General features: G+C 42.4%; 1 protein-coding gene across 4 annotated transcripts in view; it reads right to left on the bottom strand.

Moving 5' to 3' along the window:
• LOC124612996 overlaps nucleotides 1-25090 on the bottom strand; it is a 246760-nt gene that overhangs the window by 208653 nt on the left and 13017 nt on the right. For all 4 annotated transcript variants that reach the window (XR_006979589.1, XM_047141547.1, XM_047141546.1 and 1 more), the window contains 2 exons: nucleotides 8950-9139; nucleotides 8793-8877 (listed from right to left, as the gene is read on the bottom strand). Coding sequence is in view for 3 of the 4 variants with exons in the window: in XM_047141547.1 (XP_046997503.1) it covers nucleotides 8793-8877; nucleotides 8950-9077 (213 nt within the window). In the remaining variant the exon portion in view is untranslated. The remainder of the gene's footprint in view (nucleotides 1-8792; nucleotides 8878-8949; nucleotides 9140-25090) is intronic.

The following is a 25090-nucleotide window of genomic DNA, read 5'->3' as shown; positions in this document are numbered from 1 at the left end:
TGAAACTAGGTTTATTGTGCGGTATCGCTCCCTGCATATCTAGTAAAGCCAAGCAGTGCCCTTAAATAGTGCAAGGAGTCCCTCTACCAGTTTTTTGTTAGACACAATTTCTTCAGGTCTAGTTGTCCCCAAGATTCTGTATCTTTTACTCTCCAGTGCTATGCATTCAAAGATTAGGTGTGATGCAGTTTCTTCACCCTCATCACAGATCCTACATTTAAGGTCCTCTTCCATTATACCCACTGTGTGTAGGTGTTTTTCGAAATTCCCATGGCCGGTCATCCGTCCAGTCATGAGTTTGATCTCTTTCCTGTTCAGTCCCATGATTACAGAGCTTCTTTTCAAACATGGCTTGGGCATCATTACCTTACCATGTTTTTGTTTATGGACCTTGGTCCAATATCCCACGTTCTGTTTCCTAAGCCAGTTCTGTAGTTCTAATTTGATCATAGCATTGGTGATTGTCAAGACAGGTTCCGGTCCAATAAATGGAGTTGTTGCCCCCATCCTAGCCAATCTATCGGCTTGTTCATTGCCACAGATCCCTGAATGGCCAGGGACCCACACTAGGTACACCCTATTGCTTCACCCATTGGCCCTGTGGCAATCTGCAACAACCTTAGATCTTGTTGCAGGAGCTGCCAATGATTTCAGGGGTGCCTGGCTGTCTGAATAGATGTAGATGCTACGGTCATTGTAGCACCTACTCATATTCTCCTCCACACATGCCCTGATTGCAGTAATTTCGGCTTGGAATACAGAGGCCAGTTTCCCTAGAGAGATACTGCTCTCCAGTCTTGGCTGAACCCCGTACAACCCTGCCCCAACACCTTGATCTGTTTTCGACCCATCGGTGTCTAACTGGTTTCTCCCACTGCTCCCTACTTCCAATTATTATGTTGTAAGGCTTGTCGAAGCAGTTCGGAGTTATTATATAGTCAGCTGGCATTTCCCCAACCATACCTCACTATGTTAGTGCGTGATTCTGGGTATCCAAATGAGACCCAGTTTTGGCCAGTTTTAAGTCTTTATGCCCCAACTGCTGCCTCCATCTTAACCCAAAGGTGAAGTGGAGGTATATCCAGCATGGTTTCCATTCCAGCGGTTGGTGTGCTGCTAATTCAGCCCATTATGGCTAAGCAGGCCAATCTCTGCACCTTCACAAGCTCTTTAGCAGCAACCCGCTGTTCTACCTCCTTCCACCACACTATGGCCCCATAGGAAATCCTAGGTCTAACCACTGTGGTGTATATCCAGTGCATACCCCTGGGGCTTAGGCCCCAGTTTTTGCCACAAGCCCTCCTAGTACTCACTAAAGTGCTTTTTGCCTTGGAGCAGATACTCTTAATATGAGGGTTCCAAGTTAGCTTCTCATCCAAGGTTACCCCTAGATATTTCACTGTCCCCTTCACAGGTAGAGTTTCATCAAAGAGCTTTAGATTCCAACTTGCATGCTGAATATGTCTGTTCGTAAATGGCACCTCAACAGTCTTCTTAGGATTAACTCTCAGATCCTGTTTAATGCACCATTTTTTCACAATGTCCAACCCTCCGTGTGCCATATTCCTGACTGTGTGAGTGAATTTGCCAAGTATTAATATGACAAGGTCATCTGCATATCCTTGGCAGAAGCATTGTCTGGAATTTAGTTCATCAATGAGTTTGTTCACCACTAGATCCCACAATAGAGGAGACAAAACTCCTCCTTGTAGGCAGCCTCTAGTGGTCTTTTCATTCATCATGGTAGCCTCTACCTTCCTTCCACTAAGCACGGCTCTGGTCCACCTACATATAGTGGTCCCCAAGTCATGCACATCTGCTGCCCTTACCATGGAATCGAAGGTCGTGTTACTAAAGGCCCCCCCTCGATATCCAGGAAGATGCAGAGGGCTATTTCTTGGAAGTGAAGTGCTTTTTCCACCTTCCCAACGAGTTGGTGGAGCGCTGTCTCACATGATTTACCTGGTTGGTATGCGTGTTGGTTCAGGTGTAGAGGGACCCTATATAGCCTCCTCTCCCCAATGTACACATTAACCAGTTTTTCCAATGTTTTGAGAATGAATGAGGACAGACTGATTGGTCTCATATCCTTGGCCTTGGTATGATCAATTCTCCCTGGCTTTGGAATGAAGACAATCTTCACTGCCCTCTAAACATTAGGAATGATTCCTACTGCTAAGCTAACCCTAAGTAGCCTGCATAAGGTTCTTATAAGCTTTCCTCCTGCCTGTTGCAGGAGAGCTGGAAAAATTCCACCTGTGCCAGGTGACTTGAACAGCTGGAATGTTCCCACCGCCCACTGGATTTTGTTGAAGTTCACACACTCCTTAGCCGATTCCCAGTCCTCTCTTCGAGTGTCTGAGAACCGTTGTCTCTCTGGGGTCACATACTGGTCTGTGTTATCCGACAGAACATATTGAGGAAAGTGAGTTTTGAGGAGCAATTCCAGCGTATCATGTGCTGTCTTTGTATATTCCCCATCCTCCTTCCTCAACGTACCTTCTGGATTAATTGGTACTCTAGTGAGAATCTTGTGAAGTCTGGCTTGTGCAGCCGTGCCTTCCACTTCCTCACAGAATGCCTTCCAGGATGCCTCTTTTGCTTGTCTTATTGCAAGATTGTAACTGACAAGGGCCTCACGATATTTAGCCCATTGTCCTTTGCGTCTCACAATATTAAACAGTCTCCGTACCTGTTTTCTTTGCATTTCCATGCACCCATAGTCCAGCCACGAACGCATGAAAGCCCAATAAAACTGGAGGAGATGTGCCCTGTCTGCCCCCCCCCCCCCAAGACCTGTGGCTAAGGTACTTGATGATACTCAGTTACTTCAGTGTTCTGGCTTTCAGATCTCTCAGGTGTGGCGACCATGACAATTTTGAGTCAAAAATGAAGCCCAGAAACCTCACGGAGTCTCTAAAATGTAGGATAGTGCCCTCATATGCAAAGCAGGTAAATTAAAAAGATGACTGGAATGATTAAAATGAACACACACACATTTATCCGCATAAAACTGAAAACACGTCTTTGCAGCCCGCTCCTCTAACCTCTGCATCGTAGGTTGTGACTGACGGCTCACTGTTGCAACACTGTAGGAGCAACAGAAAATAGCAAAATAGTCCACAAATAAGTAACACTGTACAGGACTCCTTAACATAGATGTGATACTGTTTATGGCTATGGCAAAGGGGATAACACTTAAAACACTGCCCTGAGGAACACCATTCTCCTGTGCAAATTTATCAGACAGCAACAGCCTTTTCTGAAGTTCAAGGGGGTGGTGGTGGGGGGGTGGGGGGGGGTGGGGCGGGGGGCTGCATGGACTTGTATAGCTTCGCCATAATGGTTTTGATCTCCTGGATCTTCTATTCCTTAAGGGAAACCCTGCAGTCCCTGCTCCACACAGGGTGACCCCCAGAGCAGCTGACACACTTTGGAGGAGAGGAGCAACCAACTCCGTCATGGGGGGCTTTACCCCATTTCCTTGTAAGTGGCTTCTCCTTTACAGCTAAGAGTGATGGCATTTAAAACACCGCATTGGATTTGGGTAATAAGGTCGTACACTTAGGCATAGGAAACCTGCCTTCTCATGCTCTGGTAGTTTGGTGCTGTTAAAAGTAAGGATAAAAGAGTCTGATTGTACAAGATCGCCATCCACCCATTTCATAATGTGTTGCATATCAACAATGGCTTCCCGTGACCATTCGGCTTTCAGTTCTTCTTGGGTAATGTCAACTAGATCCCTGCAAGTCACAACACCTTTGCTGTGGTTCAAGGTGTTGTGCAGTTCAGTGTCTATCGCATACTCCCTTAAGCATTCTGAAGGTTCTTGACTTGCTGGGAGCTAGATGTTTCAACCAACAGGGTCCCATTGCACAAGTGCTTAACAGATTCTAAGGTGCCAGCAATGCCTTCTTAGCCTTTCTGTATGTAAAAATACAGAATTTTTCAAAATTACCCTCTTTTTATTTTAACTACAAGAAACACAGTCTGAGAAACAGCATGCAGCCTGTTACTACTGACTGAATCAGAAGAACTGGCTACATGAGGCATCTTGTTAGACAGGGTGTTGGTATCTTCCAGCGGCCCACTCTTTCCACTGGAAGGGGGTAACAAAAATTTCAGAGGATCCATTTTGGTCCCATGAGCAGCTAGGGAAAGAGGGGTTCACTCAGACAGAGCCCCATGTCCCTGAGTAAGCCTTATACAATTGATGTGCGGCAGGTTACCGAGAGGTTGCCCGCTAATGACTGTACCACCTCAACAGTCATATATTCCATCAGTGTGCAGCACACCTTGAGATTGACAGGTTTTTCATAGAGGTTTATTCTGTCCTCACGATCCAGGCAGTCAAGCCAAGATCCCCATTTCCTGAGACACACAACGTTCCACTGCTGCACTGCATGGTGGTTGCTGAAGCATATCCAGAGCTAACGGTGACAGAGGACAGGCGGTGCATACCAGTCCCCAGCTCAGGAACCCCGTGGTCACCAAATAAATGCTGAGCCCCTGAAGGCAAAAGCATTTCTGTTCAGATTGTTAAAGAGTATTTAGTGTCTCAATCCATTCCTTTCCACGATATGGACTCATTACTGCAGTCCTATGGCCAGCTGTTTGAGAACACCTTGGGCTGCACAGAAAATTTAGAGGCCATGTTTCTTAAGCCTTTGGCAGCAACCAAATTTTGTCATCCCCACCCCATTCCCTTAACCATGTGTGACAAAGTAAAGACTGAGTTGCAGTGTCAGCAGGATCAGAGTGTCATTTCTCCTATTTCATTGAGTGAGTGGGCCACCACTTTGGTGGTGATGCAGAAGCCAGACAGTGATAAGTGCCTTCGTGGTGATTTCAAATGGACAGTCAACACGCAATATATCACAGATTCATATCCCATTCCATGCCAGGCAGAGTTATTGGCTATATTGTCAGAGGCCAGTATTTTCCTCAGCTTGACCTGTACAATACTTAACTGCAGTTGATGTTGGACGTAGTTTCTCAGATCTTCCTGGTTCTCAATGCCCCCTTTGGGCTTTACCTGTTTAATCACTTGCTTTCTGGAATCTTGTCTGTGCTGGGAATTTAACAATGGTATCTGGAGCACTGTAGCATCAGTTACCTTGATGACATCTGGGTCACGGACCATCAGTTACCTTGATGACATCTTGTGTTTGTGTTGGAAGATGCCTTGCAACAAACCCTACTGGACGTTCCATTGATGGCATGAGAAGTCACGATCGCCATGGCTGTTGACCTCCTTTCTGGAAAATTATTTTTGTGGTTCAGTTGGATTGGCCGGAGCACATCTCTTTTGTGTATGGCTTTTGTTTTTCCTTCTATGTGATCGGCTCAACATTTTCATGATGGTTCTCATGCTTGCCACGGAGGTGCAACACTATCATGTGATCATTCAACCTGCATTGTGACCTTGCATACTCAGTTGCTGCATGCATCACACTGGGATATGACTTGTCTGAAGGCAATGGCACCGCGATCTTGCGGAGCTCATTTTCAGAACCAGGCTACATGACCAAGCAAATTCTCTCCTTGGTTGGCCATGGAGCATCCTTGGAACAGGGTGCTCATTAGGTTTGGCACTCCTTTTTGGGCAGCACGTGGTTGTTGGTGGTCGTTGTATTGTCCAGCTTCACATACATAACCAAGCTATCCTCTAAGTTGTTGACTGCCACAGTTCACTTGCTGTAAAACATTTTTGCATTGAGGCATCCCCAGGACCCTGGTACCTGACAACGGCTGGCAATTTGTGTCACAGAAGTTTGATGACTTCTGCATTGGTAGTGGTATCCAGCATCCGATTACTACCCCATTTCGCCTGGCTTCTAATCTATACGTCGAGCACTTGATGCGTACATTTAAGACTCAAATGAAAAAGTTCATGTTAGCCACTTCCTGTGGCGATGCATTGTTCAACTATTTGGCTACACATCAGGCAAAGCTTGACAGTGCATTCAGTCTTACAGAATGTTTGGATTAGTGCAAGCCTTGGAGTATCTTGGATTTGTTGCACCCTGAGTCGCATCCCATGGGCTACTGCGGACTGCCGCATTTTCCTCGCCATTTGGGCCAAGTCCTTTGGCTGTCCACTGGAGTGGCTGCTGGGTGTCCTAGTGTGCCACAAGGATCGGCAGTCATTTGTGGTGGATGCTGGTAAGGCGTAGCTGATTTACCACTGGGATATCACCCCCATGATCTGTTGGATGGCAGGTTGAGTCATGATGTTTTTCCGGGTGAAGGTTCCCACTTGCAGCAGCATGCTGCCCTGTTACCATTCCCTACCCGCACTCCGCAGTCCTCCCATTGCTTGCAGCAGCGACCCCCACTGAAGTCCACACCCTGCACCTGCCAGTGTGGAGCCCATGGATTTTGATCCACCATTCTCATCCTCATCCTCATCCTCATCCTCCGCCACCTCCTACTCCCCACATCCTGACCCATGGACACGGCATGACCTCCATTGCTGCTGGTAGACCCCAATTGCCACAGCTTCCATGCGCTTCTGGCAGAGTCATCAGCATTGGCGTTGCTCCTCTGGCAGTTGGTCCATCATCAGGTTCTCCAGAGGCCTCTCCAGTTCTGTGCCAGAGGTCATGGCCCAAGCCTGATTATTTTTGACCCTATATAGCTTTTTCAGGGAGGAGAGATTTAGTATCTCCACCAGCAGACATCACAATGGACGCAGATGAGAGTGAGTAGTGCAGCGAAATAATACAGAAACCTGTCATAGAGTGTGCTTGTGACGCATGGTATAGGCAGACCCAGTGGCGGAGGTGTTTACCTGCAGGCGGCAGTAGGCTGGGCGGGCCAATGCCTATTCAGGGTTTGACCTTTGCGGACCTCACCTCGCATAACGTACCATCTGTTGTGCCAAGTTCTTAGCCGTTAGCCATCCGTGCTGACCATGTGCTGAGTTGTTCTTGTCCTCATCTCCATGTGGGTTCAGATGTTCTGCTTCCCATGGATCATCTCACACAGCACATTCATTTCCCTCTCAAAGGGTTCTGTTCTCCAGCTAGTGTCGAGCTACCATCAGCCCGTGAATTATCTGCATTGCCCGTGTAGTGAAGTGGCATTGTCACGCCTGTGCAGATACTAAAGTTATGCTGGTAAAGGTTTTGCATTAATGCAGTCCAAATACCAAAGTAACTTGAATAAAACACTGTTTATACAGCTTTTTAAAATATTTTTTTGATGTGTGTGTTTTGCTGAAAGTGGTAAACTGGAATAATATACCACCATAAAATTCTTTGTTTTGGATGGTTTATTGCCCATATCTGAAGCTGATGAAAGTCAGGTGATTTACAAATCTGCTTCTTCATTTTCAGTTATTTCACAGCAGACAGCAAAATTTAGTCATGGCCCTACTACCCTCGAGAGCAATGCATGCCAAAAAAGTTCCAAAACTGGTACCAGAAATGAAAACTTTGAATATGGGTACAATGTGAAATTGAACAATAGATGATAATATGTGTATGAACTAGATGTCACCTTAGGTATATCACATAAAGAGTACTGCAAACATCACATTACAGAAACAAGTGCCACCTTTGTTGAACAATGACCAAAATCAAATCTAAAGACAAATTTTTAAGGAATGTCTGGATCATTTTAAAAAGTATCCAACTGGTTTGGATAGCCTGTTACTGTGGGTAGAGGGATGGGTCCACTACTTCCTGAGTGAAACAGAACTGTAATCAAAGTAATAGGTGGAATGTGGCAGCCCTGCACAAAAAAAGATGAAGTATATTTCATGTTCCAGGGAGGTGTTTTCCGTGATGCAACAGAAATTCTTCTTACCAATTCCCCTGTAATGGGTAAAACAATAAGCAGGAAATACTGCACAGACTGCTTTAGTAATAGGAAAAAAATGAAGGATATGAAACATGATTTGTGGGATTATCTATTCTATTTACCAGATTTAGCATCCTCTTTGTCCTACCCACCATCCTTCTAAAGAAATATGAGACAAGAAATTGTCTGGAGTCCAATAAAGAGAGATCAGCAACCATTTGTTAGTATTGTGCTGAAAAAGTAAGGGACGACATGCACTGACTCAAAAGTCTATTATGTAAAAAAAAAAAAAAAAAAAAAAAAAAAAAAAAAAAAAAAAAAAAATTCAGTACAATTTCTATCTATGAAAAAGGCACTATACTTCAGTACCAATTTGGGAAATTTTCACCCTGCCCTTCTAATTTCAGCTATTCTTGCTATCCAAAGAAACAAGCAATAAAAGAAAACCGATGATAGTCCACAAAAATACTAAACTGTAACACAAATGATTTTCCTTAGTTTAAGTACCAGTATGAGGGCTCTGTTTTATTAGGCTACTAGGAATAGCATCTCATTCTTATTTACCCCCAACATTGAATGACATATGAACTTCAATTATTACTGAGAATTGTCTTATCAGACTTAGTGAATTTAGCTGCAATTAACATTCGTGGCTTTTAAAATCATGAGCACTGACGCACAATTAAAAATCTTGTTTTGTCAATGCAGTAATTAAATGATTAAAAATTTAATGATTAGGACATTGTAGCTGTAATTTGACAAAATGGTATTCCCACAAAACTAATAAAGCAGAATAAAAATTTAAAATTGACTATCCAATAATGATACAAAAATTTTACCTCCAAATGATATGGTTGGTGGAACATGTACATTATGGTATAGCAGCCTAATATATGATTAACAACTTGCCCCATATAAAAAGTCTATGTAAAATAATTTTAAATAAAAGCTTCATGGTATACATACAATAGCAGCACACAACACACCTGTAAGTAGTTAAACCAGCTGCTGAGGCACTCTGACACCTCTTTGCACACAGACACATTTGGGCTGATAGCTACCAGTTTTTCACTGAAACAGACAATTTGTCAAGAAGCTTTCTGATACGTGCAAGTTTCGAAATTAATTTGTATAGGTATTTACCTGTCCTGAGTCTGCATTGTGTGTGACAAGGATTTCAAATGATTGACATTCACCTGAGATGGACATCTGGTCAAGCCGTGAACTTTACCAGTTGGATGTTTGTTACAACATGTAAGATTCCACTCCATGTTAACAAAAGCACCAATGCTCCACGAAATGTCACAGGCCAAGAACAAAGGAACTCCAACATCTGCAACAGAATGAATAGATTTACAGTCAGATAAAGAGAAAGAAGAAAATAGGTAAATTTTTGGGAGCTAGTATAAATTAAGGGACAGAGCATTATTATTATTATTATTATTATTATTATAGTGTTTTAATGGCTTTAAATTAAATACTTATTCACAGTAAACTAAAGAGAAGCTCTTCATATTTTTCATAAATGCTGAATATTTCCTGTTGTGTGTTCTAATGCCATTAGAGTTTTGTCTCAAATGGAAGGTTATTCTAGTTTATTTTTATCTTCAGATTTCTTGTCCATAAAAAAAGAGCATATCATTTAGAAATAAACGAGCTGTGTGAACAGATCATTATTGAGATAGTAACTAGATGTGTCCCTTTTCAAAGATTCATCATGGCATTCAATATGCTCACAATGTAAGATATGATGCAAATATTATATCCATGGAAATACTAGGAAGAAGGGGAAAAACACTCAGGCATGGCCTCCACATGTCTGCAGCTGATTGATGGGTGGTGTAGGAACACACAGTGTGTAAATTTATAAATTTTCCCGGCAGACTGGGTGTTCAAAGGAAATTCAGCCAGCCATCTTAACTACACTACACAACATTTTGAATGGGCATCTGTCAATCACCATCAGGGTAACTATCGAAGACTGACAAAGATATCCTCTATCCCACAGTTAATTAGTGAACTGTGACTATTTCACGCATGCATTGAGATTGTGGTGACACACTGATCACACTACCTGGTGGGCAGTGCCCTCTCTAGTGGAATTGTGGAACTCAGTTGTTCTCAGGGTTGCAGTTCAGTGCAGCCATTGGCATACTCTATTGTCTTCTATTACAGCGAATGAGACAGATACGGTTCCACACATTATCCAGCTGGTAGCCGCTATCAGACTTCATCCCATTTTCCACCATCTGTATTTCCATGTACTCTCTAATAATGGACTCCCAAATAGAAGTTGCTTTGGTCAAAGTAATTGTTTTATCATACTAAATTGAATGTCAGATGCAGGTACAATATTCAGCAATAGCTGACTTGACGCATTGACATTTGTTATCTTTTTTTGTGATTTCCAGCCATCCACAATATCAAATTTCTCTTCACTGATTCCATAAGAGGAAAATTCTTTGAGGACATAATATGCAATTTTCTGAGCAGTTACAATTTGAGCATGCATCAGTCAGCTCCAGACAAGTGGTTGCCTCTTCCCATCCTTCCCGCCACCCCATTCACTCTGTCTCTGCTCCCCCCCTCCCCAAATCTCTCTCAAATCCTCTTCATGTATCTAAAAACAGCTGACATACCACTTTCTTTCAGTAACCTAATACATTGTAAGTTTGTAAAGTGGTGGTAGTAGGTTTCTTTTTTCTTTCTTGTACAGAATGTGCCCGAGATGCAAAATCCACATTTACGATCTCTGGAGTCCCCAGATCACTTTAGAATATCCCAAATACTGCTACGATTTCACTTTTTTTTTTTTTCCTCCACATTCTGACCATGGCGTAGCATGTTTTTGACAAAAGACCATCCTATACATTTTTAAACTAGATTGAATTTGCTACAATTTGAGATAGAAATGGGCTCCGAAGACCAAATAGTTTCTAAGATATAGCTTTTCAAAGTTAGGCAAATTCTCGAAACCCGAAAATTTTAAGCTAATTTTCATGTTTAATCATAGTCTTTGCATTTTCAACAACTCTGAAATGATAAGTGAAGTACGCATTTGTTCAATGGGAGATTTTGAAGGGTGGTTGAGGTGGGTGGGGGGGGGGGGGGGGGGGGGGGGGAGATGGGATATTTGGTGAGAGGTCACTGTTCACAACAAGGAGACTGAATTTGACAAAAAAGTATATAAAAAATTTATTTAACAAATGTTTACATCAAGTGTATACAAAAAGTGTAAATTAAGTGAATAATAGTGTACATGAAATGGAAATTAAAAGTGTTTCCTCCTCTTTAAAGGACCAGGTCCAACCAGATCCACCAATCTGCTTCCTTCAGTACCATTTTCATCATCCTGGACACCCTGAAGTGGAAAATAAATATTTATTTGTTAATTACCCCAAGGTAAAACCTTGTCAAAAAGTCCTAGTATAAATGAAGCAACATGTTGGTAAGTATTCATTGTAAGAAATAATGGTATCAATAATATCTGGGTAAGTATTAATTAACAGAAATGATGGTAACTTTCAACAACAATATGAGTGTAAGTATACCTGATATTGTTTCTCGATTTGTTCGAGCAGCCTATCCGTGTCATCATCAAGCTTGTCCAAATCGTGGGTGTCGAAATCAACATCTACCGCAATTTCAGGCAGGTTTTCGTAGGACTGGTCATTGCAGGTTCTGTAGACAACTGAACACTTCAAACCTGCTTTCCTGCAGCTGCTAGCATTTCCACATCCCTTCTTCCAGCTGCAAGAAATTATGTTTAGCAGGTTTGAGAGGGGCTACTTCCCTCAACATCGTCTTTGGGGAAAGGTCTTGGACTGAAGCAACCCTTCCCCATTCCAGCAGATTCTTTTTGTAATCCAGTTGCTGCTGCTTCTGCACCTGGTAGTATACGCAAAACAAATGTACCTGCTGCTTTGAAGCATCTTGCATGGGAGAAAGTCTGGCCAGGTTGAAATTGGTTTTGGCTGCAGCCCTTGTGAAGAGCAGGCAGTGCTGCTCATTGGGGGTTTGACTGAACGTTTCACCACCATACAGCTCAATAAGGATTTTCTCTCTGGCTACAGCTACTTCGGCATGCATCACAACTGGATTAGGAAAAACTGCAGCTGTCTCTTTAAGGTCTACACGCTTCTGTAGTATCTGAAGCAACTTCAGTTTCCCCTGGCCAAAGAAGCATGAGGCAGAATCACAGCCACTTACGGCATAAGTGGAAGTGATGATGTGACTGTCTGCGAATATTGAAGTAGTTGAGTGGAAGACACCTGTTGTTTTGCCTCTTCCACACTTTTGAAGATTAAGGCAGCCCTTGTGGGACGTCTGGGACCAGTGAAGATGACTAACAAATCTACATCCTCCTCTGCAATAATCAAGACCTGAAAATCAGAGGCCTTTCTGATCGCTGTAGTAATGATAAGCATATCAGCATCATCATCTTTGGCCTGATAAACCTCAAAGTGTTTGGCTTCAAATTTCACCTTCAGCAGCTGTATGAATCTTAATTTGTTTTTATCATTGGATAAAAAATTTCTTGAGAAACATTGGAAGTAGTTGTTTCTTCAAATACCACATCAGGAGGAGAATTTGCCCGAGTTCGGCAATTACATTCTGAGCTCTCTGTACTGCTGTGGTCAGACCATGTTGGATAACCATCAACACTATAGCCACATTCTGACCATACCATGCCTCGAGATATTGTACATATCAGGCAGCTAACAACTCAAATGAGAAGTGCTTGCACGACACACCTTTGTGAGGGAGATGACCACCACCTACAACAACAAATTTAGTTTTTCCGTGAGACTCATCAATACTGATAGGTTGGAATGCTGCGCAAAACAAAAACTTATTGCCCTTCCTCATTTCCTCGAGTGAGAAGAGATGCCGTGAATGGTTAAAGCTCATACGTGAAGAAGTTCTTTAATTCTGCATATGATTTTTTCAAAACACATATCCTGTGAAACAGTGTGAGTGAGTTGATAATACTTGCCAGTTGCCAATAGTAACAGTATGAGCAGCAGAAGAAAGAGGGAACTTTGATTTGACACTTGAATTTGACATTTTGGAAGTTTTCCCCTATAACCTCCAACACTGCTTTCTTCCCAATATCTCTGGCCACATGGCAGTTGGCCCCTTTCTCTCCTACAGCTCCATTGCTTCAGGACAATAACACACGGTTTTACGGAGTGGACAGTGCTTCAAATACCAACTGCACAGCTTCTTTGTATCAGCTTCACCTCAAATAATTCATGATGATCTCATTTCTGCTTCTACTTTTTTTTATCAACTCACATAAGGTATTAGGTTCACAGAAATTTTATTAGGTTCCTATCTCTCACTATGTAATATCCTCCCCCTTCAAAACATTAAACTGAATAAATATTTTCTTAACTGAATCGTTTCAGACAGGTCATTGAATATATAAAGACAGTTGCATATGATGATACATGAGAATTAACTTAGAATTTTCAAGTTTAGAAAATTTGCCAAATATTAAAAAGTGGTATCTCAGAAACTATTAGGTCTTCTGAGCCCATTGCAGCAAATTCAATCAAGTTTTAAAATGCATAGAATGGACTTCATTGAAAATGTGCTCCTCCATGGTAACAATGACTGGAAAAACTGAAAAAACTGCAAAAATGTAGCAGTTTTTGACATATTCAAAAGCAATCCAGGTGCTGCCGAGTTCAAAAACGTGTGTGTGTCACATCCCACACAAGGGAAAAAAATGAAGCATACAACCACCAATTGATGCAGCGTAGGTACCCCTTTTCATGTGAAGGTTACTGGACTACATCCTATCTTCTAAACCAATCAAGCAGCATTTATTACAAACTATAAAATCATTACTGTTAATATGTTAATTTCAAAATGCAGTTGTAATAATCCAAACGATCTTCACAATAACATTGCTTACGATTAAGAATATATCTGGTGAGCGCATTTCATTGATATATTTGAAAAGGAGGAAAAAACTTAATGACATTCAAAAAGATTGTGGTGTAGTGTTAAACTGAGGAGTCTTCAGTCTACCAGAAACACTAAAACAGGTAAGAGCACACAAAAAATGTAGTTACCATCATCATCATCATCATCATCATCATCATCCACTAACACATAAAGGCCGCTTCTACACATCCCCATGCGTTAATCTTCAGCCACACAAGTCCAATATTCTCCCACTTTTTTTGCAATGCCATACTTCTGGTCTTTCCTTATCCCTTGCAACGAAGGCAGGAATTCCTTGGTACATTATCATTCTTTTACCTGGCTACACATTCCATCTGTATCCATTTTATTTCTGTCATAATTATGTCTTCTAATCTAGTCCCTTGCCTGATACAATGGCTTGCTTTTCTGTCTCTCCTAATATTTTTCATCTTGCTGAGCAACCCACATTTTAAGTGGTTTTTGCAAGAACTCAATAGCGCGCTGCTCTAAGTCAACATACACTCCTGGAAATTGAAATAAGAACACCGTGAATTCATTGTCCCAGGAAGGGGAAACTTTATTGACACATTCCTGGGGTCCGATACATCACATGATCACACTGACAGAACCACAGGCACATAGACACAGGCAACAGAGCATGCACAATGTCGGCACTAGTACAGTGTATATCCACCTTTCGCAGCAATGCAGGCTGCTATTCTCCCATGGAGACGATCGTAGAGATGCTGGATGTAGTCCTGTGGAACGGCTTGCCACGCCATTTCCACCTGGCGCCTCAGTTGGACCAGCGTTCGTGCTGGACGTGCAGACCGCGTGAGACGACGCTTCATCCAGTCCCAAACATGCTCAATGGGGGACAGATCCGGAGATCTTGCTGGCCAGGGTAGTTGACTTACACCTTCTAGAGTACGGTGGGTGGCACAGGATACAAGCGGACGTGCACTGTCCTGTTGGAACAGCAAGTTCCCTTGCCGGTCTAGGAATGGTAGAACGATGGGTTCGACGACGGTTTGGATGTACCGTGCACTATTCAGTGTCCCCTCGACGATCACCAGTGGTATACGGCCAGTGTAGGAGATCGCTCCCCACACCATGATGCCGGGTGTTGGCCCTGTGTGCCTCGGTCGTATGCAGTCCTGATTGTGGCGCTCACCTGCACGGCGCCAAACACGCATACGACCATCATTGGCACCAAGGCAGAAGCGACTCTCATCGCTGAAGACGACACGTCTCCATTCGTCCCTCCATTCACGCCTGCCGCGACACCACTGGAGGCGGGCTGCACGATGTTGGGGCGTGAGCGGAAGACGGCCTAACGGTGTGCGGGACCGTAGCCCAGCTTCATGGAGACGGTTGCGAATGGTCCTCGCCGATACCCCAGGAGCAACAGTGTCCCTAATTTGCTGGGAAGTGGCGGTGCGGTCCCCTACGGCACTGCGTAGGATCCTACGGTCTAGTCGTGCATCCGTGCGTCGCTGCGGTCCGGTCCCAGGTCGACGGGCACGTGCACCTTCCGCCGACCACTGGCGACAACATCGATGTACTGTGGAGACCTCACGCCCCACGTGTTGAGCAATTCGGCGGTACGTCCACCCGGCCTCCCGCATGCCCACTATACGCCCTCTCTCAAAGTCCGTCAACTGCACATACAGTTCACGTCCACGCTGTCGTGGCATGCTACCAGTGTTAAAGACTGCGATGGAGCTCCGTATGCCACGGCAAACTGGCTGACACTGACGGCGGCGGTGCACAAATGCTGCGCAGCTAGCGCCATTCGACGGCCAACACCGCGGTTCCTGGTGTGTCCCCTGTGCCGTGCGTGTGATCATTGCTTGTACAGCCCTCTCGCAGTGTCCGGAGCAAGTATGGTGGGTCTGACACACTGGTGTCAATGTGTTCTTTTTTCCATTTCCAGGAGTGTATATCACACATTTATTTTAAACTTTCAATCTCAGATTGGGAGGTGTATTTTCCAAAATGTACTTACTTCACCAAAACGAATGTTTTTACTCTTCTGTTAAGAGGGTTGGAAGCATATTTTGCAAAATTACCTGCGTGTATTAAATATGGGAAAATTTCTGTACCTCAAACATCTATAAAAGAGCAAATGTGTTTAGACAACTGTACTGTTTGTAAAAGTGCATGATCTCATGGCAATATAAAATAATAAAAGTTTCTCAAGCTTCCAGCTGCATCAAGTGGTAAAATATGCAAAATAATTGTCTAATTGAGGGAAATAAAAATGTTCATGTAGTCACTTAATCAATGTCATTTATATGCAAATAGTGGAAAATCTGGAATGGAATATCGGTAGCTATATGAACTGGATAGAATGGTAATCACAATATAGAGGAAGTACTGAGCAGCAGGTCCCCCCCCTCCCCCCCCTCCACACACACACACACACACACACACACACACACACACACACACACACACACACACACAGAGAGAGAGAGAGAGAGAGAGAGAGAGAGAGAGAGATATAGCAATTTTGCACAAACATGGTTACTGACTACTATCACTGGGCACTGTGGCCTCACTGCAATGAGTAGTAATCTTGACTGGGGTGGATAGTGGGAGTCCAAAGGAGGCACGAGTCGGGGATCAGGAAGGATAGCAGAATAGGGGTGGGGAGAAAATACTCTAGAGCTCCCTCCGTAAGTGGAGGAAGATGTGAGATGTGGTGGCGACAGGATAGTGGGCTGCCAAGAGCAGTATCAGGATGCAGTGCTTGAGGGAAAAGGGGGGGGGGGGGGGTTGGCAAAGAGAATCAGAGAGGAATAGGACTAAGGACTATGCAACTGACTTAGGGTATGGAAAAACGTGTGGGGCTGGGGTGAGAGCAGGGAAGAGGACAGAGATAGCTGGGAGACAGGGACTAATAGAGATTGGGGTCAGAGGGAGTATAGAAAGGATATGTTGCCAGGAGAGTTCCGACCTGCACATTTCAAAACAACTGATGGTGATGGTGGGGGTGGTGCACAGAAGCCATATGGCACAGTTTGGCAGTGGCTGTTCAGATGCAAAGAAAGATTGTTTGTGGTTGTGTTCAGATAGATTCGAATTAGATCAACTGAATTACAGTCTCTGCCAGGACTTCAACTAAATTTCATCATCCCCAAAAATTAGAAATATCCTCCTCATATACCGAGTGAGGTGGCACAGTTGTTAGCGCACTGGACTTGCATTTGGAAGTACAATGGTTCAAACCCGCATCCGGCCATCCTGATTTAGGTTTTCCGTCATTTCCCTAAATCACTTCAAGTAGATGCCAGGATGGTTCCTTTGAAAGGGCACAGCCGAATTCCTTCCTTAATCCAATGGGACCTCCTCCCCCCCCCCCCCCCAAATCAAATCAGCCATCCCTCATCCCTCCCACAGTTGTATTCTGCCATCCAACCAACCTACACAATATCCTTGTCTGTCCCTATTCCACCCTTGCTCCCAACCACTTGGCTCATGGCTAACATTCCTGTAAAAAACATAGATGCATGATCTGCCTTCCACTGCCATCAACTCAAGTCCTGCCACACGCATTTCCTACCCCAACAAAGGCAGTGCCACTTGCGAAAGCAGCAATGTAACCTGCCAACTCAGCTGCAGCCAGTGTGACATTTTTTCTGGGCATGTCCACTAACATGCTGCATGTTTGCTTGAACAGCCACTGCCCAACAAAGGTCACAAGACTGTTAAGACTGTTGTACAGCCTAACTGACAAGTATGCTGCACAACACAATGTGGTACCTTCAGTGACTGCTTCCCAACCTACCTCTTTCCTGCTCCCATTCCAGGCCAAAACATGCCTTCTTACCAGCACAGTCCTCAATCTCTCACTGCTTGTCTTCTCCCCCTCCCCTCGCCTCCCAGTGCCCATCTGATGCTCAATGTTACAGCTAACAGTAATGATCTATCCAATTCATTGTCTTTTATATGTGTAACATTTTTGTGTGTTTTTATACTTGTTTCATATTTGGTGTTACTTTGTTTCAAGCACCCTTTGGGTTACTTGTGGAGGATAAAATTCATTACCAGAAATCCCACCACAGCAGCAGATGCCACCAGTGTGGCATGGAGTACCAAGGAGGAGCTCTTGAGTTCTCCAGTCAGGTGAACCTCCATGGACAAAAAGATAACAACACAAATAGGAAAAAGTGTCAAAAGGAAGTTGATGAACAGTATCAGTCCGAGTTTTGCTTTAGCTCATGAATGTACACTTATCTAAAATACACATCATGAAAGAAGTAGTTTGTCTTGCACAGTAGACATATAGTCTTATGATTAAAGAGTCCTGGAGGTAAAATAAAACTGCAGAAAATATTCACCCCCATTACCTTTCATTATGTTTTTGGCTCCCAGCACCATCATTTGCTTCTTAATTCTTTTTCAGTTCATCTAGTTGTTCTTCAAATGCCCTTAAATACAAATATCATACTAGTTCTACAAATGCACTACTGATCTGTAGCATTTTCTCTTTGTTGTGTACACTGTAAATAATTTGTCTTAATACAGTGGATTTTCAGGCTTGCTTTCAAATTTGCTCTGTCAAGTTCCTCCATTTGTTGTTGAATTTTACCTACACTAGAGGTACGAAATATAATGTCATTGGTAAACCAAGCAAGTAAGTATATTACTAATGAACTATGAGACTGTATTTCTGACCATTACTTACCTTCTGAAGGGAAAATTAATAGTGCTACTGATAAGACATTTATAAAGGTAAAATGGACACACTATCTTGCTTTTGAAACTAATAGTTTTAATTTCTAAGGTCAATATTACAGTTTATTCAGCTTTGTGTAGTAACATTTGGGCACAAAAGTACCTTTCTGTGCCCCGCAGCCTAAACCACTGCCCAAGTCCCCTCAGTTTACTTATGTAAATATTCTTTAACTTGTACTGAAATACCAACATACTTGAAGTCTTAAGTAGTACACTAGCCTGCCAGAGCTTGATGGGTGAGATACATGAACACTGCTATACATTATCAGTGCTATGCTCACAGCCATCTCCATGCAGTATTGACTGTTTTTTAGTCTCAGAGCCTGGGGTCGATGCAACCACTACTAATTGAGAACAAGTAGGACCACAAGTCACATAACAAAATTATCATTTCAAAGTCAGTTTGTCTTTATGTGATTCCTAAAGAGCTCAAGTCACGTGTTGCAGACATGACTCACCATTCTGTTTATAACACAGATCGGTGTGCAGACCATCCAAACTTATTCCCCATGAAGTATGGTTTACGACACTGGAATCCACTCATAATTCCTGACACACACACACACACACACACACACACACACACACACACACACACACTCCTGTGCCAAAAGTAAGACTAATTATTGAGGCTTGATTTTTGAAAGCAATTGTCTGAGCTGATGGATGTGATATGAGTACAAAAAATTTAAATCTAAAAAATATTCACGAGGGCTTCCCAAACTAAAACCTAAACCTTTCTGCACACTCTAAAGGTCAGTGAGTGTAGCATTTTTTTTTCCCTGTTCATGTCAATTCTTCTTTCTAAGATCATTCATAGTACCATTATAGCTTCCCTTTTTCCTTTTCTATATCCAAATGGATCTCTCCTAAATGTTGGTTAACATCTTGTGTGTGACTAGTGTGAAGACGGAACACTACCAGAACCAGTGAAATTAATAAAAAGTAAAAGAATTACCATACCCACAAAAGGAAATGTCACTGATTATTCAAATTTTGGAACCTTGACATTACTAAACTATGCTTCAGAAATTCTACCCAGTACTGTTAACTACTAGACGCTTGAAGGTAGACAGCAGCTATCCTGTGAAAACCTATGTCAAAGTTTCAACAGCCAGTATTAAGTGAAGAATATAGAAATATACTACAGTCCTCAATGTACCACTCCCATAAGGACTGGGAAGATATGATCAGACCAGATTAATTACAGCACACAGAGATACATTTAAGCAGTCATTCTCCCTGAGCACCTAATATTTGATATGGTCAAAAGTATCATCCACCATGCACTTTATTATGGTTTTCAGGGTATGAGTTTAGATGTAGAACGCAAGGGGCTAGGGAAGGATACAAGGAGGGGATAGAGGGGAAGAGAAAAAACCAACAAAAGCAAACACAGGAAAGATGTACTCATAAATTAGACAACTACATTTTAAATGAAGGACTCCTAACAACATAGTTAAAGATGAAAAAGGTAACATTCTATTTCATTCTGCAAATATAGTGTTGTTGTTGTGGTCTTCAGTCCTGAGACTGGTTTGATCCAGCTCTCCATGCTACTCTATCCGGTGCAAGCTTCTTCATCTCCCAGTACTTACTGCAACCTACATCCTTCTGAATCTGCTTAGTGTATTCATCTCTTGGTCTCCCTCTACAATTTTTACCCTCCATGCTGCCCTCCAATGCTAAATTTGTGATCCCCTGATGCCTCAGAACATGTCCAACCAACCGGTACCTTCTTCTTGTCAAGTTGTGTCACAAACTCCTCTTCTCCCCAATTCTATTCAATACATCCTCATTAGTTATGTGATCTACCCATCTAATCTTCAGGATTCTTCTGTAGCACCACATTTCGAAAGCTTCTATTCTCTTCTTGTCCAAACTATTTATTGTCCATGTTTCACTTCCATACATGGCTACACTCCATACAAATTCTTTCAGAAACGACTTCCTGACACTTAAATCTATACTCTATGTTAGCAAATTTCTCTTCTTCAGAAACACTTTCCTTGCCATTGCCAGTCTACATTTTATATCCTCTCTACTTCGACCATCATCAGTTATTTTGCTCCCCAAATAGCAAAACTCCTTTACTACTTTAAGTCTCTCATTTTCTAATCTAATTCCCTCAGCATCACCCGACTTAATTAGACTACATTCCATTATCCTCATTTTGCTTTTGTTGATGTTCATCTTATATCCTCCTTTCAATACACTGTCCATTCTGTTCAGCTGCTCTTCCAGGTCCTTTGCTGTCTCTGACAGAATTATAACGTCATAGGCGAACCTCAAAGCTTTTATTTCTTCTCCATGGATTTTAATACCTACTCCGAATTTTTCTTCTGCTTCCTTTACTGCTTGCTCATATATAGGTTGAATAACATCGGGGAGAGGCTACAACCCTGTCTCACTCCCTTCCCAACCACTGCTTCCCTTTCATGCCCGACGACTCTTATAACTGCCATCTGGTTTCTGTACAAATTGTAAATAGCCTTTCGCTCCCTTTTTATTACCCCTGCCGCCTTCAGAATTTGGAAGACAGTATTCCAGTCAATATTGTGAAAAGCTTTCTCTAAGTCTACAAATGCTAGAAACGTAGGCTTGCCTTTCCTTAATCTTTCTTCTAAGATAAGTCGTAAGGTCAGTATTGCCTCACGTGTTCCAACATTTCTACGGAATCCAAACTGATCTTCCCCAAGGTCGGCTTCTACCAGTTTTTCCATTCGTCTGTAAAGAATTCGCGTTAGTATTTTGCAGCTATGACTTATTAATCTGATAGTTCGGTAATTTTCACATCTGTCAACACCTGCTTTCATTGGGATTGGAATTATTATATTCTTCTTGAAGTCTGAGGGTATTTCGCCTGTCTCATACGTCTTGCTCACCAGATGGTAGAGTTTTGTCAGGACTGGCTCTCCCAAGGCTGTCAATAGTTCTAATAGAATGTTGTCTACTCCCGGGGCCTTGTTTCGACTCAGGTCTTTCAGTGCTCTGTCAAACTCTTCACTCAGCATCGTATCTCCCATTTCATCTTCATCTACATCCTCTTCCATTTCCATAATATTGTCCTCAAGTACACTGCCCTCGTATAGACCCTCTATATACTCCTTCCACCTTCCCGCTTTCTCTTCTTTACTTAGAACTGGGTTTCCATCTGAGCTCTTGATATTCGTACAAGGTGCTCTCTTTTCTCCAAAGGTCTCTCTAATTTTTCTGTAGGCAGTATCTATCTTACCCCTAGTGATATATCCCTCTACATCCTTACATTTATCCTGTAGCCATCCCTGCTTAGCCATTTTGCACTTCCTGTCGATCTCATTTTTGAGACGTTTGTATTCCTTTTTGCCTGCTTCATTTACTGCAATTTTATATTTTCTCCTTTCGTCAATTAAATTCAATATTTCTTCTGTTACCCAAGGATTTCTACTAGCCCTCATCTTTTTACCTACCTGATCCTCTGCTGCCTTCACTACTTCATCCCTCAGAGCTACCCATTCTTCTTCTACTGTACTTCTTTCCCCCATTCCTGTCAACTGTTCCCGTATGCTCTCCCTCAAACTCTGTACAACCTCTGGTTTAGTCAGTTTATCCAGGTCCCATCTCCTTAAATTCCCACCTTTTTGCAGTTTCTTAGGATTCTTGAACAAAGTGTTAGCTATGATTAAGTTACGCTCTGTGCAGAAAACTACCAGACGGCTTCCTCTTTCATTTCTTACCCCCAATCCATATTCACCTATTATGTTTCTTTCTCTCCCTTTTCCTACTCTCGAATTCCAGTCACCCATGACTATTAAATTTTCGTCTCTCTTCACCAACTGAATAATTTCTTTTATCTCATCATACATTTCTTCAATTTCTTCATCCTCTGCAAAGCTAATTGGCATATAAACTTGTACTACTGTAGTAAGCACGGGCTTCGTGTCTATCTTGGCCACAATAATGCGTTCACTATGCTGTTTGTAGTAGCTTAGCTGCACTCCTATTTTTTTATTCATTATTAAACCTACTCCTGCATTACCCCTATTTGATTTTGTATTTATAAGCCTGTATTCACCTGAACAGAAGTCTTGTTCCTTCTGCCACCGAACTTCACTAATTCCCACTATATCTAGCTTTAACCTATCCATTTCCCTTTTGAAATTTTCTAACCTACCTGCCCAATTAAGGGATCTGACATTCCACGCTCCGATCCATAGAATGCCAGTTTTGTTTTTCCTGATAACGACGTCCTCTTGAGTAGTCCCCACCCGGAGATCAGAATGGGGGACTATTTTACCTCCGGAATATTTTCCCCAAGAGGACGCCATCATCATTTAACCATACAGTAAAGCTGCATGCCCTCGGGAAAAATTACGGCTGTATTTTCCCCTTGCTTTCAGCCGTTCGCAGTACCAGAACAGCAAGGCCGTTTTGGTTAGTGTTACAAGGCCAGATCAGTCAATCATCCAGACTGTTGCCCCTGCATTTACTGAAAAGGCTGCTGCCCCTCTTCAGGAAGCACACGTTTGTCTGGCCTCTCAACAGATACCCCTCCGTTGTGGTTGCACCTACAGTATGGCCATCTGTATTGCTGAGGCACGTAACCACCAATGGCAAGGTCCATGGTTCACAGTTCACAAGGCGGAGGGGGGGGGGGGGGGTTTGCAAATATAGTACATAAGTGGAAAGAATACAATGAAAAACTGTATGATTGAATAAAGGTCAGAGATGATTCAGATTACATAAATATAAAGGAAGTAGTACGGGAAAGGATTGATTTGGACCACTGGATTCTAGGTCAGTATTCAGCAATGCTTTAAACAGCTTTAGCAACAACAACAAAGTGGCTGGAACAGATAACATCTCTGCTGGGTTATTAAAAAATGCTGGAGATACGGAGAAAACATTTGCACAAATTTGCTCTCTTTACCATACATTCAAAGCTCCATTACCATCTACTAACAAGTCTTCCACACTTGATAAATATCCTAATAGGGTCACACAAATATCTTACAACCAATCTCCTTTGTAGATTGATTGTGTTTTCCAATTATCTTACTAATGCAATTAAGTCTCAGACCTGTTTTATCTACAACTGAGCACTTGTGATCATTCCATTTCAAATACCCACAAATTTTTACACTCAAGTATTTGTTTGAATTGACTGACTCCAGCTGTGGCTCACTGATGATGTACCCATTGAATCGGCGTTTCTGTGTCTTGCGAGGTGCACAATTTTACTACAAATAACAAATACAGGAGTGTTAATTTGAAATATACAGAAACTGGTCAATTTCACAAACAGTTACTTCACCAACATTGCAACAAAACTACAACAAATCTTCCCATAATCATACACATCTAATGGCAGACGCTACTTAAACTCAACGGTGTTCTTACCTACTGCAGAGCAGGAAGTCAGAAATGTAGTAAATAGGTAAAAAAAAATAAAAAATAAAAAAATAATCCTCAGGCTTAAATAAAGTTCTAATCTGTGTGTTCAAGAAATGCATAGACAACATAAAGCGACCCCTACCAGACATTATGAATGAAGTACTCACATTTCAGGTGCCTTTCCTGAGTACTTAAAGCAAGTCTGAGTTTTGCCAGTATACAAAAAGAATGATACTGAAAACATTGACCAGCAGCACTATTATCTTCATTTTAAAAGATAATAGAGACTATCATGACATACAGACTACCGTAATAAATGTAATTTGCTAACGAAATCACAATTTGGATTCATACAAGGGAGCAGTACATAAGCAGCGATAGCAGAATTTACTTAAATCGTAACGGAGGCCCTGGATGAAGGTGATTGTGTAAAGGATTTTTTTTTATTTGTCTTGCTTTTTGGCATAGCAAATTATAAACTACTACTGCACAAACAAGAGGTGCTAGAAATAAGAGCACTAGTAAACAGGTGGTTTTAGTTATCTCTCATGAAGAGAGTAAAAGTACAAAGGAAGCAACATATGATAATTGTATTACCAAAAAATTTAACAGGTAAGAAAAGAAAAAAAAAAAAATCACAAATGAACTTCCATCTTGTACCTACTTTTCTACACTGTCAACAAAGTTCTAACATTTTCCCCATCATGGTACCAGTTTCAACATCCCCTGTTTGTAGAAGTCCATTCAGTTGGTGTACAGCTATCTGCAGACTGCTATTTTCACTTCCACATGTCACAAAGCATCGGCCAGCCAGGAATTTCTTCTCAGGAGCAAACAGATCTAAGTATGACAGTGCAAAGTCCGGACTGTAGAGTGGATATTGGATCACCTTCCACCAAAATTTGGCGATTTTCTCATGAACAAGAACAGCAATATGGGGATGAGCATTGGCATTTGTCACAAAGGGCATGATGCAACTTAACCAAAGTTTTAATGTAGGCTGCAGCATTCACAGTGGTCCCCTGTTCAGCAACAAAAACTTTCCTAGCAGAATCAGTCACACTGATTCCCTCCCCCCCCCCCCCTCCCCCCCCCCCCCTTCGCCCCATACTAGGAAACAGCACGTTTCCACTCCATAGAGGCCAGCTTGGTTTAGGGCATGTAGTGGTATGCCCACAACACATGAAGAACAACCATTCCTTTCATAAAATTATGCCCTTCTGTGGGGTAA

Source organism: Schistocerca americana, chromosome 4 (assembly GCF_021461395.2).
Source record: "Schistocerca americana isolate TAMUIC-IGC-003095 chromosome 4, iqSchAmer2.1, whole genome shotgun sequence".
NCBI lineage: Eukaryota > Metazoa > Arthropoda > Insecta > Orthoptera > Acrididae > Schistocerca > Schistocerca americana.
Note: the sequence above shows the minus strand (reverse complement) of the source record. Positions and strands in the feature narration are given on the sequence as shown.